At 40.2% G+C, this 16794-nt stretch overlaps 1 protein-coding gene across 4 annotated transcripts in view; it reads right to left on the bottom strand.

The window, feature by feature from the left end:
- Window positions 1-131: 131 nt before the first annotated feature.
- LOC147148272 (F-actin-monooxygenase mical2b-like) overlaps window positions 132-16794 on the bottom strand; it is a 74500-nt gene continuing 57837 nt past the window's right edge. The window contains exons 20-37 of one of the 4 annotated variants that reach the window (XM_086027992.1): window positions 16147-16563; window positions 15888-15989; window positions 15659-15751; window positions 13759-13945; window positions 13492-13556; window positions 11325-11406; window positions 7473-7610; window positions 6339-6389; window positions 5905-6026; window positions 5587-5805; window positions 5291-5469; window positions 4772-5103; window positions 3062-3129; window positions 2890-2979; window positions 2639-2732; window positions 1885-1996; window positions 1705-1778; window positions 132-1577 (exon numbers count right to left, since the gene is read on the bottom strand). In XM_086027992.1, coding sequence (XP_085884118.1) covers window positions 1342-1577; window positions 1705-1778; window positions 1885-1996; window positions 2639-2732; window positions 2890-2979; window positions 3062-3129; window positions 4772-5103; window positions 5291-5469; window positions 5587-5805; window positions 5905-6026; window positions 6339-6389; window positions 7473-7610; window positions 11325-11406; window positions 13492-13556; window positions 13759-13945; window positions 15659-15751; window positions 15888-15989; window positions 16147-16563 — 2661 coding nt within the window. In that variant the 3' untranslated portion in view covers window positions 132-1341. The remainder of the gene's footprint in view (window positions 1578-1704; window positions 1779-1884; window positions 1997-2638; window positions 2733-2889; window positions 2980-3061; window positions 3130-4771; window positions 5104-5290; window positions 5470-5586; window positions 5806-5904; window positions 6027-6338; window positions 6390-7472; window positions 7611-11324; window positions 11407-13491; window positions 13557-13758; window positions 13946-15658; window positions 15752-15887; window positions 15990-16146; window positions 16564-16794) is intronic. The other 3 variants (XM_086027989.1, XM_086027990.1, XM_086027991.1) reach the window with 3 other exon arrangements.

The following is a 16794-nucleotide window of genomic DNA, read 5'->3' as shown; positions in this document are numbered from 1 at the left end:
GGATGTCTGCAATATCGGAACTTTATTTTTTAGCTTGTCATCACTTACCGTTTTGTTTAAAACCCATTACAGTATTTCAATACACTCATAAAATTAATCAACCATATTATATATGTTATTCAACAGCAGGAAACCATTTAAATCCATTTTTATTATAGATTGGGCTCATTTTAAAACAAACCAAAAGGTATAAAACCAACATGTAGCAAAGTCGCATTTAAATAATACCAAATTAAATTTGGTTTAACACGTCCAATTGAAGTTCAGGAGTTAACTATGGTTACTTATCTGGGAATAAGACATCCGCTTAGCCCATAGTTAATCTAACAGTTGCTGTTACAGACTGCTAAATTCACACTGAACTGTATAGGATAGGCACACTCCATTCTCAGACATGTAGCAATGTATCTTCCCAACTGCATCCGTGATTATTGGCTGGATATACTGTACATGAAAGAGTGAATTACTGAACTTTTCAACTGTTTCTCACATTACAATTAAATGAGTAGTGCAACATGGGGAAAAAAACACCTTAGAAGGGTACAGCCCCTTTCATACTGGCCATCTTAGGCAGCATTTCACAGCCTTTTTCTTTCTCTCTCTCTCTCTGAATTTGCTGCCTTCTGCGGTAGTATCAGAGGAGAAACACTGCCATTGTATAAGCGGAGTAAGAAGACAAAACTCACTATGTTGAAAACAATTGTAACTGTGCACTGATGTATCCTTGCATAGACATTATTTCCTGTCAATGAAAGTGCAAAGCCACAACTGCTCTCGGTGAGTTCTGTTTGAAAGGGAGCGGCTAGTAAATCACGGCTGTACCGTTCCGCCTGTGATACACCAATTTGTCATGATGGCAGTGTGAAAGCGGCTTTACACACACACATACACACAGGACAAAAACTTACATTAGTGAACATCTGTGGATTCATTATATACAATTACAAAATCTAGCTGTGCAAATCTGAAACCCCAGGTGAAGTGTCCGGTTAGTCCATGTGATAAAAAGTGTTCTTATACAATAAGAGACATATATGTCAACAATGCAGATAATGTAAAAAGCTCAGCAGTTGTGGCCACAGGCCAGTTGCATTATGAAGTGTGCAAAAAGGCAGTCAGTCTTATCAGAAGCAGTAAATCAAGTACATTGACATCTGATGTAAGCCTTTTCTTTTGCATCATTAGTTCTATTTTGATTCTTCCTCTCAAGTCTCTTCAATTGTATATATAAAAAACAGTTGGATAAAAATCTTAAAAGTCAAGACTTTTAGTTGTACGTATGCTATGGATGGGGAATATCTTAAATAGAAAGGTAAACTTTTTTCTTGAAATGGTCTCTCTTTAATAGTCAGCCGTCAACCCTGCCTCATCTGACCCCCAGCTATCATTAGCCTGGGCCCAATGGAACTCGTAGCCTTTAGACAGCACAAGGCTCTCCAAGTCCTGGTCTTCAGCTTTTTCCATCAGCCTCTGCTCCTCAAGTTTAGACACCAGCATGTCCCTTTTCTCCACCGTCCTCATAATCTCGGATAGGATCTCCTGCTCCTTCTGGAGCTCAGAGGCGCTCTTCTTTGTATCTGTGGAAGAGAAAAAGTTTGCAGTTACAAATGATCACCTAAATGAATCCCTATAGCTGTGTGTGTGTGTGTGTGTGTGTGTGTGTGTGTGTGTGTGTGTGTGTGTGTGTGTGCGAGACAGATTTACCTTCTTGAGTCATCCTGCGTCGAAGGTCTTGCTGAAGTCGGCCCTGGGTGTCCTCCAGTTCAAGCTCCTGAGCACTGAAACAAAAAGAAATGAGAGACCTCTACTGGTCGAAGATGGAAAGTGCATGACCAGTGACAAATTGGATGTTTTCATGTTTCTCAATCAAATGCAGTCACTTACAAGATCATGAGGTCAGACTCATACCGTACAAGTCTGTTCTTCTCCAAAACCAGTTCAAACCAGGTTTGATAAAGTTGGGCATGTTCGCCATCACTTGTCTGATTGCCATTTCCTTGGAGTGAGGAGACAAAAGTGAGTGAGTTCTAAGAGAAAGACATTGACAGTAGCGTGGGATGGGGTTTGAAGGAATTTAAAGAAGGTAGTCAAGGGGATTTCAGGTGACACAGGAAGATCAGACAACATAATTTTAGAAAACAGAGGAATGTCAAATTAAGTGTTATTTTAGTTCATTCCATAACGTTATTGTAATCAGACAATATACAGATGCAAACACACCCACATGAAGATCAGATTGCTAGTCATTCCCAAAGACACACTGTACAGCGGAGAACACATAGTACAGTACTGTACAGATGGTACAGTACAGTATACTGTAATCCCCTTGTTGCCTCGTTTTAGATGTGATGATTTTTATGCAGTATTTCTATTGTTTATTGCAGGCAAAAGCCGCTAGTGTCTCTCCCGCAGCGGCGTCAAGCACGGATTGACGCGTTTGATTTTTTTTTTTGGGTGGGGCCGGAACGGGGTCGAGGCAGATAATTTTTATGAATAAGGCCGGAGGGTCCAGGCCGTAAGGGTAGGTCGCGGCCGGAGGGCTGGGGTCTGACCGGTGAAAAGGGGTCAAGTGCCCAGCTCTGCCTGTTTTAGCCGGCTGTATGTGCATGTTTATGCATCTTACTGCATTGTCCAGTACCTGTTTCTCCTCTTATAACCTTTTCTATAGCCACTCCTCTTTCCTCCAGGTCTCTTTGTTTCTCTCCAACCTCCTCCAGTTGTCGCTGAATCGCCTTAACAAATCAAAACCACACACAATGCATTTACACAAAAAAGGTGGCGATTAACAGTCAGATCCGCACATGAAGTTAAAAAAAAAGGAAAGGAAAGACATTCCACACCCGCTAAAGAGAAGTAGGTACAATATGCAGCAGTAAGAATCAATAGTACCTGAGCTCTATGCAACCTTTTTAATTGTTCTCGTTTGGCCTGCAGGGCCACCGTCTTTTCTTGCTTCTTTAGGTGTCTTTCTGCCGACATCTGTAACCAGAAGTATTCAAAACTTCATTAAATGCCAATAAAACACCAATTTGGGTGCACTGTACAGAAACTCCATACAAACCCTCATATTAGTGGATTCACATTCGTCATCAGTTGAGCAGGCCTCCTCCAGACTCTGCTGACTGGAAGCTAGATAAAAGGCAAACATTGACAATGTTGCCAAGTGACTAACACTTAAATGAGCAATAAAGACAGGAAATTCCAATGAATGTAAAAGCAGTCTTCTATTTGTCACCAAAACATTAATATGAAGAAAAGACAAACAAAGATAATTTAAAAACTGCTGAGAAGTGTATGACTTCCATTTAAGAACGTACATATTTCTCACTTACAATATACACTAGCTAATAAGGTCCTGAGGCAAATCCTGAGTGATTCAAATCACTACCGGTACATTATTTGTACTTATCAAATACTGTACTAACAACCGTAAAACAAAACAGCACCACTCTTGTGACTTAACTGGCCCAAATCATTCAGACATTGAAGCATGGTGGTGGCAGAATCATGCTCTGGGGATGTTTCTCACTGGCAGGAACTGGGAAACTAGTCAGGATTGAGGGAAATATAAATAGCGGATGTATGTATATCCTGGATGAAAACCAGCTTGACTCCAGACTGGTGTGACTGTTCATCTTTCAGCATGACAACAACCCCAAGCACAAAGCCAAGACACAAGCTAGGTCGAGCCTATTCTCAATCCGATTGAACATTTTGAGAGAGATCAAAGAATTGCTGTGCACCAACACCAACACCCCCCCATCGAACCCGGTGGAGCTTGAGAGGTGCTGCAAAGGGGAGCGGGAGAAACTGTGGCTTGTTTATTATAATGATGACAAGTACAGCACATGCCTGCAACCATAATTACATCATACAGGGTGCTTGTAAATTTTGCTCACTGTAGGCATCAGATACTGTGCGACATATGGCCAGTGTAGTCGTGTAAGTGGCTACAATTTGAGTCACGTGTGTGAAAAAATGTGGCAAAGGTAGTCAGAAAAGACTTAAGAGTCAAAGGTGTTGCTTGACTCAAATCATGGAAACATGTTTCTTCATTTGAGTTCGGACACTTCCAAAACCTCTAGTACCGTAGGATAAACAATATTTGTCTTAATTCTAGTTAGCTGGTCTCAGCTCACAAATGCACTGCCATGAAACTACTGTATTATGTCACACGTTAAAATGCTAGCTGCTCAAGTGACGTTGCGCAAGGCCGCTTATGCTTTTTTTTTTGTGTGCAAATTAATGCCTATTGTATTTGATACAAGAAATGCCAAGTTTAAACTGAAATTCGCATTTGAGTTTTAAAGTGCGCCACTTAAAATGTTTCGAGACAAGAAAATACAGCTTGCTATTTAAGAATTACAAAGTGTTGATGATGTGAACATATCTGCATAAACAACAGAAAACAGAATAATTTGCATGAGTGCACATAACTAGTTGGACAAAAATAACATTTTTGGTACTCTATCTTTCTGAGAGCCTAAGGAACAAAATGAGAATATATGTATGCATTACAGCCTCCTTCATCTACTTTTTGCAGATGATTGTTTGGGAATAATATAAATTAGCGTTTTGACAAACCTAAACTTTGAGACATCTAATCATACGTTTGAGTAGTCTCCAAAATGCTGACTGGCCAAAAACTTAATCGGGTCGTGTAAAAACAAACAGTGAAAATAACCCCAGTCACTTGTTTTCAGCTCAATACAAGTTTTGCATCTCGACAGATTTCGTAATAATCTCAGTTTTGATAAATCACTCCACTGACCTTTGTTTCTCAGGTTGGTAAGGATCATCCTGATTTCCTTTTGGAGCTCCTGGTCCTTCCTGTCAGTCTCTGAAGACTCCCTCTTCCTGAGCCTCAGGGAGGAGAAAAGGGTAACCCTCCTGTTGGGCACTGATGACCCGTCATCATTGAAGACCCTTCCAGAGTCTCTGCGGCCCTTCAAGGAGACTTGCTGCAGCAGGGACGGAAGGTCCACACCGGCCTCGTGATGTATAGCTTTTTTCTCTTGGGATGACTCTGGCTCAGCACAGTTCAAATTTAACTCTCCCTCCGACATAGGCCTGCGTCTGCGTTGGCCGTCAAGCCTGGGCCTCCTGGTGAGATGGAAAGATGAACTGAAATGCAGTGTGAAACATACTTGCTGTGTCTGATATTCATCGCAGAAATAGATCATCTCATCAACGACATTTGAAGGAGAGACTTGATAAGAAGGGTTCCAGTACAATTTGTATGATATACAAGAGTAGCACTGATATGGGGCACAATTATGTCTTTACAAACATTGTGGGGGCTGTGTTGGAGCTGCTGGAAGGATTGGTCACACTGAATGTCCTCCTGAAGGCGTTGGCAATCAGCTGGAATGCTGAGAGGGAAGAGGCAGCGGCAATTTGGCTTTCAGTTAGTTCTCCACGCTGGCTGGAGTCTGCCTGAGGCTTATCTGTTTCTCTCTCTGCTTGGACCTGATAAAACATCAGAGGGGAATGGGGAACACAGGTCATTATGAGGGGGAATCAATTTATTTCATTTCTTGCTGGACTATTGGCATTATACAAGGAGAGAGATTGCGATGTCTCAACCTGGCGATGCTTTGTGGTCTTTGCGTCAGAAGTAATTGAAGTTTCCTCTGGAGTGCCCAGCTTGTCCCAGCTCAAGAGTCGCTCTTTCTCACTTGGAGATAAAATCAAGCGTTTCTTCGGGCTGGTGGAGTTGCACGTTGTGTCATTTGGATGCTTTTCACTCCTCTCACTTCCCTCTGAGGAATGTTTGGGATCACCAGATGACTCTCCTTTAGAGGTCTGAGTAAAGAAAAACAAATGAGTATTTATTCCTAAACTACCTAACACAGTTGACAACATGGTGCTGGTGGGAGGTGGGGGGTAATTCATTCAACGTACTGTTTGGTTTTCAGCGGACTCTATCTCCTCAAAGTCAGAGTCTGCTTCAGGAACAGTCTCCGGTCCTTCTTTGTCCCGTGGCCAGCTTCTTTGGAAGTTTTTGACAAATATCAATGGCAATGCTGGGAGGGACAGGATGATGATGATGATGAGAAAATAATGTTTACGAACATAAAGCATTTGCTTAATTGGAAACAATCATCAGTCTTAAATTGCAAAGATTGGTCAGTATGGGGATTAAGTTCTCTGGTTGAATTAAGCAATTACTAAACAAAAAGATTTTTTGACATATTGGGGCATTTATTGATGGCCAGGGTCAATTTAGTTTTTTTTTTTTTCCTTTTTTTAAATCTCATTTGCCGTTTTAATTTGACTATGAAGATTGATGATCCATTAAAAGCCAGAAAAGTTGAGATACCGAGAAGTATACTCACATGCTCTGATTCTTTTTTTCCAGCAATTACTGCGTTTGGTCTTAGAGTGACCTGCACACATTTGGGGGAAAAACCAGAGACAAAAAGACAACATCCTGTAGTGACTTTCGAAAGCAGAGGGATGACATTCCTGTTTGATCAGTTCAACACTAAGAAAAAATATTTAAAGCACAGATGGGTTTGAACAAGCATTGTCAGAGACAGTTTAATTCCCCTATTCAATTGGTAGTTACCAGAGATTATTGCTTGAAGTAATTAATGGGAAGCTAGCTACAGTGTAGCTGTGACATCCTTATTTCCCTGCCACCCTGAACAGGAAGTCAAACACGAATGCAAACATCTTTTAACACGGCAACATTGGGATAAGATAAATGACGGACAAACTACATGTACACTTGCAAACCACCAGAGGTGGGCATTCCGTCTGACTGGTCCATCTATCCATCCATGACAGACGCCCGTTTTGCTGACGTTATACGATAGATGGGAAATTTTAAAAAATAGACGGACGTGGGTTTTCGTCCTCCATGTAATTATGATTAACCTGGTCAAGTCCGAACGGACCTCATAGTCCGTTATTGATGGACGCACGTTTTGCTGAAGAGAGACGGAAAAGTGACCCAGACTGCATAGATTGTATATGTACAGCAGGTGGCGGTATGCTTAAAATCAGAGACGGTCGGCCTATAGGCAGGGACTATTTGCCCCCCTCACCTCGCCCAAAAAAGGCGAATGACTGACGACGGAAGGGTACCCACGCTACAGACTGATGACAAATAATGGACGCTCAATTTTTTAGTAAAATGCCCAGCGCTGCCATTTACCATTCTAATCAAATTGGTTCAGGTAATGGATGGATGGATGGATTTTTCATCTGTTGGACCTTTTTTTTTCCCAGATTGATGTTAGACGGACAAAAGAAGAAAGAAAACAGTCAATAAGCTGTGCTCAAAATAAAAACAACCATCTTTTCAATTACATTAACTACAAAGACAAAAGAATCTTATATTATCCTGGTGAAGACTGTGATTTATACTTACATCTCATTCAATTGTGCAAGTGTTTTGTGTTGTGTATTGTAACTGGGATGTATATTAAATGTCACCTAAATCATGGACTGAAAAACATCCTGACCTTCAGCACCCTTCGCCTCTGTGATATCTTGCTCTGCAGGCTTTTCTATGCTGGGCACATCGAGGGATGCCACAGCCATGTGTGTTTCTCCAGGACCACCCGTCAAACATCGATTAGCATGCATGCTAGATGACCTATCTGGAAATTAAAAACAACAACACTAATTGGGTATGGCGTAGGAACCGGCATTAAAGTTCAAAGTACAGGATGAAATAAGTAGGACACTGTAGCATGTACAGTCTCAATGAAATTAAAAAGTTAAATATCCAGTTATTGTTTCACTTTTAAGATTGACGAGTACACAGCCTTATAATGCATGGGGAAAAGGAAATAAGATGCAGTTTTGACAAGTCTAATGTTGACTAAAGCTCTTTTGCTAGCTAATCTGACACCATCACGTCACACCAAAGTTGCAATACAACATATTGCAATAGAGTACCGTACTCACATTAAAGGATATAGGTATAGTTTTTTCCAAAGATGGTTCCTCTTAATCATTGAAAAAAATAATAAGAAGAAAGAATTAAAAAAAAAAAAAAAAAAGAAAAACAAGGATGGAAACGGTGAGGCCAATTCCTTTATTTTTTCAATATACAATATATTGTAGTAGACTGAAACATTTGGGTTTGATTTTGAAATATGAAGAAAAAAAACACATTTGAACATTTATTTCTAGGTATTTACATCTGCATTTGAGACACAATTTGTATAATAACAAACACCGTAATTTGTAACAAAAGACCCGAGTTTAAGGTGAGCACAAGTACTGGAACAGATGAGACGACAAACTGAAAATCTTTAGTTGCCAATATTTTGTCCGCAATAACTGCATCAAGCTTGTGACCCATCAACATGATAAAAGTCATGCAATTCCTCTTTAGTGACGCTTTTACAGGCTTTCAAACCCAAATGTTTTCAGTCTACAGCACAAACAAAAAAAAAAATGGCCCAATACATTTGGAGGGGAGTGGACTTACTGTTATAGTTTGCTGTTCCCATTTCAATTGGCTACAGGTTTATAAGATAAGAGTCACATGTGAAGTGTTGAGAGGAATTCAAACAGCATCACCACCCAAAGAGAAAGACTTGAGAAAGTCCAGAAACAAAGTGCAGTAGTAGTTGATAGGAGACGTGGTTCACTTCAGTTTTGCTCAGGTACAGACGAATTTATTGCATTTGACTATACTGCGCTCTTTTTTTTTTTTTTTCTCCCCCACCCTCTTTTTAGTTCCAATTGTGTGGTACTCACGGACTGACAACAAATTATGACAAGTAGGTGATGTTAGGTCAACTAAGCACATAGGCAGACAGAGGATTTTCTTGATAGATGAATGTGAATATAATTGTTAATTGTGTGGTTAATACATATGGAAATGATTTTTGGTAATGGAACAAAGTTGATTTCTACTCCAATTTCAAGTTATGTGATGCAAACCAAACTAGCTGACAATAAAGCACAAAACAGTTATGTTATCAATTGGATTTATTTTTCAATATATTTACATTGCATAAATATAATAGATTACGCATTCTTTACAGTGACTCTGATTGAGGAATATAAATAAAAAGGCTGGTAGACTGTACCGAGAGCTAAAGCAACGCAGACAATTAATATTCATCGGATATAGAAAGTGAACACAACTTGTTCAAAGATCAGTTTTTCTTGAATATAAAATAAATAGATGCAGTTACATTTGAAAACCTACAGTAGAACCTGTAAAAATACGATTTAAAAACATAAACTTGTTAAGGATTAGATATAAAACAATTGCAAATGTACGCCAAGATGAACGCACAGCACGGCCTAAAACCAATCCTTACCTTTTGCTTTAATTCCAGCAGTTTTCTGAAGTACTGTACAAGTCTGTCAATATCTGCTCATTATCAATTATGAGACTAAATACTTTGAATAAAGAAAAGGTTCCCGACAGTAATTTTCAAAGGATTTACCCCAAGTAATATTTAATTTTCAACTAAACACTGGTTATGGGTCAAATCATTATTATAAAAAAAAACAAAAAAAAAAAAACAGCAAAACAATTTAAATTATATTGACCATAAGTAAAAAACAAGGGAGTGTTCATTTTGTATATCCACTGCATCCCATTAAATGTCTATGCAGCATCTTAAACATCTAATGCTGTGTGGGGAAAAAAGCAGCTATTGGGCAGCTTATCTCTTTGGCAAATTCTAGCAGGTACAAGAGAGAGATCTGGAGAGGGGTTCTGAAGGGGGGAGGTCTTCTTCTGTAACAGAGGGAACCACACACACAAATGTGGATTGTCAAACTAGCCTAAGAGAATGACGATTGACGAGGATGCAACTGAGGCAGGCAGACAGTGTGCCGGTATTAGGCTGTTAGTGAGGAACTGCTAAGCACAAGGGTTACTGGGGTCACATTGATGTTATGACTGTCATAGAACACAAACAGTGACAATGCCATGGATATGTCCAAAACGTTTCATCTGTGTCATAATTATTACACTGGGAAAGTAGAATGAAATGTAGCAGTCCGCATATTGTCCGCATCATGACCTCTAATGTATTAGAACAAGTTACAACAGACAATGGCCAATTGTCACCCTTCTGGCATCAATCGGAGGTTGTGCTGTGTTGCAAATGTTAAACAGACTGAACAAAATGAAGTGAATGAACTAAGGAAAACCATAGGAAAAAAAGACCTGAAAAGAGTGGGGTAGAGCAGATTTAAGTGCAGAAAAGGAGCAGAAAAACAATTGGATTTCGACAGTCAAACCAGAAGAATTTAATCAAACAGTCAAAATTGAAATTCTTTGGTCTTTTTTCAAGCAAATTTTTTTTTATAAATATTAGGAGTTACAAAACAAAATGTTCTTGCCCCTAGGCAACAATAAAAAATAAAGATAATAATAAAAACCATAGTGCTTAAAAACTATATATTTACCGGTATATCACTGGTGTACTGGTTTTATTTTGCAAGGAGTACATTGACTTTGAACCCAAGAGATGAAGTCAAAAAACAAAACAAACAAATTAAACAATTAAGGAAAAACCAAACATTTTTGGGCATTTCCATTGCAGTCATAGTGCAGCAGGCAAAGTGCCGAGTCAACAGCCATGAGGAACTCCTGCGTATTCAATTCTTATAGTTCATTCAACACATTCTGAATGTTAGATTCTGGAGCATGTTCCAGGTTACTGCATTTCAACAGTTAGACTTCAAACATTTCCACTCAGTTGCACATTGTGTTCAAAAGTGATTCATGATCAACAGTGGTAGGTAATCACTCAAGCTTGTAAAGTGACGTTTATAGTTGAAGCAGCCTTCAACGAGCAAATTTGCATCACACATGCATTCAGCCCTTTACAACATCCATACAGCATAGCTGTGCTGCATCGCAGCAGGCTTCGAATGGCATCAAGTTGCATAAAACTAAATAATAGAAACAAACAACAGAAACTAGTCAGGTGACTATACCTTGACTCTTAAAATTACCTTGGCCTTCAAAAATATATTCAATAGGGCACTTTGGAATGGAGACATTAAAGATAATACTAGACAACTCCACAAGGACGGGGAGTAAATGGAGCACACAGAGCCCTTTACTACTTCCTTAGCTCAGTGCATGTGAACTAGCTGAGGCTCCTGGCTGATCTGTGCAAGAACATCGTGCATTACGCAGAGCAGAGAACAGCCCATGCTCAGCAACTCATACAGGAACATATAGTCATGTGAGTAACCTCTGACATGGGTACCCACAGCTCCGAAAGACTCGCATACACTGCTCAAAAGACGTCCGGGAATCACACACACAGCCTGGCCGGCATGTCTCGGCCAACTCAGGCCTCGCCTAAGCAAGGAAACCAGGGTACCTTCTGCTTGCGTCTGGATGCCCCTTGTCACTGTGTTTCTCCCCTTCTCTAGCACCAAGGCTGTGACGTGGCTGTGGTCCTCCTGCACAAATTAATCAAACAGGAGATTATATGGTGTACTGTATGCAGGACAAAAACAATGTTTGTGTATTCAGCATTTTTTCTTTTTTACATGCTCAAACTATACTGTACCTCATCATCATTTGCACTCATAGCTTGTCTGCACCAATTTATTGACAAATCTATGGTGCAGATACACCCAAAAAAAAAACAAAAAAAACATTCGCTTGCATGACCAAATGGGCCATATGCAGCTCAAGTGGGGAGTACGACAGTCATTAAAGTGTAAATCAACCCAAACATATTTTTTTCAAGAATATGTTCTATGTAAGCCCACTAGTTGAAACAAGGCATTCTGGTAAATATTGCATTGGTGGAGTAAGAGTTAATCCACCCTTTTTTAGCCATCTCTGGGGGTGGCCATTTTGCCACTACTGTCGACTAAAAAAGTAATCACAACTGCTCAGGGCTCAGGTAACGACCAATCACGGCTGACTTGTTTTCTGAAGCTGAGCCGTGATTGGTCATTACCTGAGATGGCTAAAAAGGGGTGGATTTTGCTGCTTAACTCATAATCCACAAACGCAATATTAATCAGAATGCCGTGTTTCAACTAGGGCCTGCTGGGTGTGATGTCATTTTCAGTTGACGTAAGTGACAAAATGGCCGCCCCCCCAGAGATGGCTAAAACGGGTGGATTTTGTTGCTTAGCTCATATTCCACAAACACAATATTAATCAGAATGCTGTGTTTCATAGAACATATTCTTCAAAAAATATGTTTGGTTTGACTTCCGCTTTAAGCATTTATGAAAAGCAAAATATTAACAATAATTGTTTTAGGGCTGCCACTAACTAAATGTGTTGAAATGTGGATTATGTACCTTGTTTTATTAATTTTTTAAGCTACTATTGTTTTCTCTGGTTTGCTTCCGGATCTCGTTAACTGTTCTGTTAGTACAGTAAATGCTTTTAGGTGTTGTGTCTTTGCTTGTGTGAAGAGCGGGTGACCGTTGCTCCGAGGTAAATGAGCGGGTTCGTCCAGAAACCAGAGGGACCACTGTTCGATTCCTCTCTCTGTCTGAGTCATGTGTCGTTGTGTCCTAGGGCAAGACTTCACCCACCTTGCCTCCAGTGCCACTCACACTGGTGTACGGCTGGTTGTGAATGTTTGTTGGTGGTCGTAGGGGCCGGGCCGTAAGCGCACACTGGCAGCCATGCTTCCCTCAGCTTGCCCCAGGGCAAGTGTGGCTACACAACATAGTTCACAGCCATAGTGTGAACGCTTGAGTGCATGAATAATGTATCCGTTGCCAGCACTTTGAGTGTCCAGTTGTCCAGAAAAGTGCCTCATAAATCTGATGCATTTTTAGTAGTAGTAGTATTGAGTTGCCTTGTGTAGGAAAAGTGCTTTATAAATAAGACTACCATGCCTTGTCTACAGCTGCTATTTATTATTATTATTAGTAGTAGTAGTATTTAGTAGTATTCGTGTGCATGCATGTTTGTGTGTTTGTCACCATCATCATCACTCCTATTTCTAAATTTGAATAATATCAATCATCTTCTCTCTTTGGGACACTCTTTTTAATAGATTTAACGTGGCAGTTTGATAAATCACAAGCTGCTTGTAACGGTCGCATTTCCAAGTGTCCGCCATGTTTTAGGAGCTTACACATTGTTGTGACACACTGTGAGCTCCTCCAAAAGAGATGTAGTGCTAACATCCGCTGGTCATAGTTAGTTTGATTTTGTTTTAAAACTTTCTCAGCTAAATGATTAAACCACAGTTGGTCAAGACGATTCTCCTCCTATTCCCATAAAAAATGTAATTGACGGCGATGGCGCTCCTCGCTCGGCTTCCCGGTGACGGCATTTCATGTCAACGGCGCTCAAAGCGTTAAAGGGAATAAGCAAGTCGGTTGGATTCACGCTCGCAATGGCGCAAGCGCCCCTTTCTAACTGCATGCATCTGTGAAAATACCAAAAGAAAGAAAACACCAACTATGCACACATACTTGCGCTGTGCACAAAAATAGGGCCCTTTGTGCTAAATTCTGTATTTTCTTGAAACTACTGTGAATGTTTAATGTTACAGTAGTATTTACCTTTCTTTTCCTGAAGTGTGTACTGGACTGGTATTGGGTATAATGCATCTTACAGTAGAACTTAGCTGGAAGAAGAATACAAACATTCACAAATATAACTATTAAATGGTTAAAGTGATTAAGCCACTTTGACGAAAAGGTATTTTCGTAAGGCAGAACGTGCCTTACGAAAATACCCTTTTTTTTTTTTTTTTTTTTTTTTTTAAACACAGGTATTAAAAAACAAAACAACAAAAAACAAACACATTGAAAATGATTCAAGCATACCCTCATAAGAGTTGAAAGTGTGGCCACCCAGTCGGAGGGTGCAGTTACAGACGACACAGCGGAAACACTCTCGGTGGAAGAAGTAGCCTTCAGCACTCAGTCGCTCCATTACGTATACCCGCTTAGAGCAGAAGTGGCAGATGTCGCTGCCTCCAAGTCCAGAGTGGAATTCCTTACGTACCACACACTGAAAAAATACGGACGAGGTTAAAGTGACTTTTTGGACATGGCTTTTCTGTTCTTCCATTAAATACCCAAATGGAATATTGCAGAAATGAACACAAATAATAGGAACATTCATTTTTTTACCTTGTTTAAGTCCGGTATTTTCTTTCAGAATATATAAAGCAATGGTTGAGCCAAAACTCAATTTGTTAAAAACAAAGGGTTGTTTATTCGAATGAGACAACAGAGCATGGTAGATCACAGCACCAGAAGAAAGCCAGCATTAGAGTTGCATTTAATTGCAAAAATTGTAGAATGAATGGCAACAGTTGAAAGAAGAAGAAACGAAGGAGAAATGGAAGTAGGGTAGGAAGGAATAAAGAAAAGATGGAAGGAGGGAGGTAAGGAAGGAGGGAGGTGAGGAAGTCAGGAAGGAATGAGGGAAGGAAGAAGGGAAGGAGGGAAGGAAGGAAGGATGCACACCTTAATCATAGACTCAGATCCTAGAAGGCAACCTCCACATTTCTAATGGCTGTACAACGTTGTCCTTAACAATATATAAAAATTGTACAAACCATTCTGCCCTTCAAAAGATAACGTTCAGTTTGGATCGGCACTGCCATATTCTTTTAACAATTATTTATTTTTGAGGTAGCAGTTTGCAGCGTTGCAGACCTGCACTGCATCATATTGAGAACTGCTTATATTTGATCATCTCAAGCAGCGACGCAGCTTTCAGTCAGATGCGGTGCAGTGCTATACCTCTGCAAACTCCAATTTAATTTTTCAATCTAACACTAAAAAAGCAACTTTGGCATGTTATTTAAAAGGGAAGTCAACCCAAACATATTTTATTGTTCTATGCAGGCCCGCTAGTTGAAACAAGGCATTCTGATAAATATCGCGTTTGTGGAATAAGAGTTAATCCACCCATTTTTAGCCATCTCTGGGGGCGGCCATTTTGTCACTTCTGTCGAATGAAAATGACATCGAAGTTGCTCAGGGCTCAGGATATGACCAATCACAGCTGACCTGTTTTGTAAAATTGAGCAAGGATTGGTCGTTATCTGAGCCCTGAGCATTTGTGATGTCATTTTTAGTCGATGGAAGTGACAAAATGGCTGCCCCCGAGATTGCTAAAAAGTGGTGGATTTTGCTGCTTAACTCATATTCCACAAAAGCAATATTAATCAGAATGCCGTGTTTCCACTAGTGGGCCTGCATAGAACATATTCTTGAAAAAAATATGTTTGGGTTGATTTCCACTTTAAGCCATCAAGGATTGCACTCAGTGATTCCTTAACAAAATGTAGTACTAAGTGCTATTCTGCTGTCCCGTTGTTATCTTTATCTTATTTCTTTAATCATAATTTTGTGAATCACAATGTGCACCTGACCAGTATACAGTATAACTGATTTTTAATTTTTTTTTTTTTTTAAGTCTCATATGGAAGACGATTTATTTGACAGGAAGTCTGTCTATGAGGAGGTGTTGGGAATGTTTTATCAAGCCCAGCTGCATAAGCAAGACACTGTCAGCCATGTTAAACCAACATGAAGCTAGCCCTATAACTATGAAGTGCTTAGAAGACAATTCTATTGTTCTGTGATAGCATGCACAATGCAGAACGTGCCTTACGTTTTGCAAATTTAGTTGCATTTCCAACAAACTGCAGAAAAGGCCATGAACTTGACGGTTAAATTTCTTGCTGCAATATCAAAACACACATCTCACCATAGCAGCACTGGGCCTGTGATCTGTCTCATAGAGGATGGCTAGTATTTGGGCTTTAGCATCTATGGTTGATGACACCTTTCCAACTGTACGCTAATATCGACACCAAGAGAAATGAATGGACAACAGAGGGAAGCAGAACATTCACAAAAGAAAGTCAGAAAGAGAGCAGATGACAATGTCCTTTCCCGTAACAAACCTGGATTTAGGCTGGGTTATTAACTAGTACCTCTTTACTGTAGCTTGGAGCTCCAGTTGGACAACTCTCAGAACGAATGACTGATTTTCGAACGATTCCTTTAGGGTCTTCAAGACCATAACTTCCATTGCACTAAGACATACAGCAAAGGGAAGAGCAACCTATTAAAAACAGTGTCTTTGTGCAGACCCCAAGTAAATGTTTGTAATTTAAGCATGCACAAGGTTGCTCCATGCCATGCATGCTGCTGCTGCTGCTGCTATCATGTCAGGCTCCTGGCACACGTTACCTTTGCATTTATACCACATTTGTGGCTCTCCGATGTCTCATGAGAGGTTTTGTGCATTTGTTGAGTTTCAACACTTCCCTGAGGCCTGTAATCTGTTCCTGTATTTTGCTTTGACGGTGCAAAAACTGGACCTGAAGAGATTTCAGGCAGTGGAGATGTGGCATCCTGGCTTGTGTTAGCACCAGATGTTTCAGTGGGGACTTTGCTGTTTCTAGACAAGGATTCCACATGACAAGTTTGCTGTGTACTTTCTGAGTCAGCATAAAATGAGGGAAAGGGGGTTTCTATCTTGTGCTTGTGGTGAAGAGGGTTAAAAAAACCAGTTTGGGCAGTGGGGTCAGGGACAGGGTGGACCACATGGTAGATTTTTGTGCTTTTAGATGGAGGACTAGGAGGGACAGAGGTAGATAGTTCAACCTAGAGAAAAGTCAAAAGTTAATGAAGCAGAATAAGGACAGCAAGAAATCAAGATATCGCTGGCGTCGGGCGGAATCCTCATAGCCCCAGAGTCACCACTTTTCAGGAGACCCCAAAAAGGGCATGCTTGTTCAACAATAACACATTGCATCTTCAAAGACAGCAAGCCATTTTCAACCCTTAAATGGGAAGTCAACCCAAACATATTTTTTTCAAGAATATGTTCTATGC

This window comes from Filicampus tigris, chromosome 4, assembly GCF_054856515.1.
Source record: "Filicampus tigris isolate MCC_2025a chromosome 4, RoL_Ftig_1.0, whole genome shotgun sequence".
Taxonomy (NCBI): Eukaryota; Metazoa; Chordata; class Actinopteri; order Syngnathiformes; family Syngnathidae; genus Filicampus; species Filicampus tigris.
The sequence above is the reverse complement of the archived record's forward strand: the minus strand, read 5'-3'. Positions and strand labels throughout refer to the sequence as shown.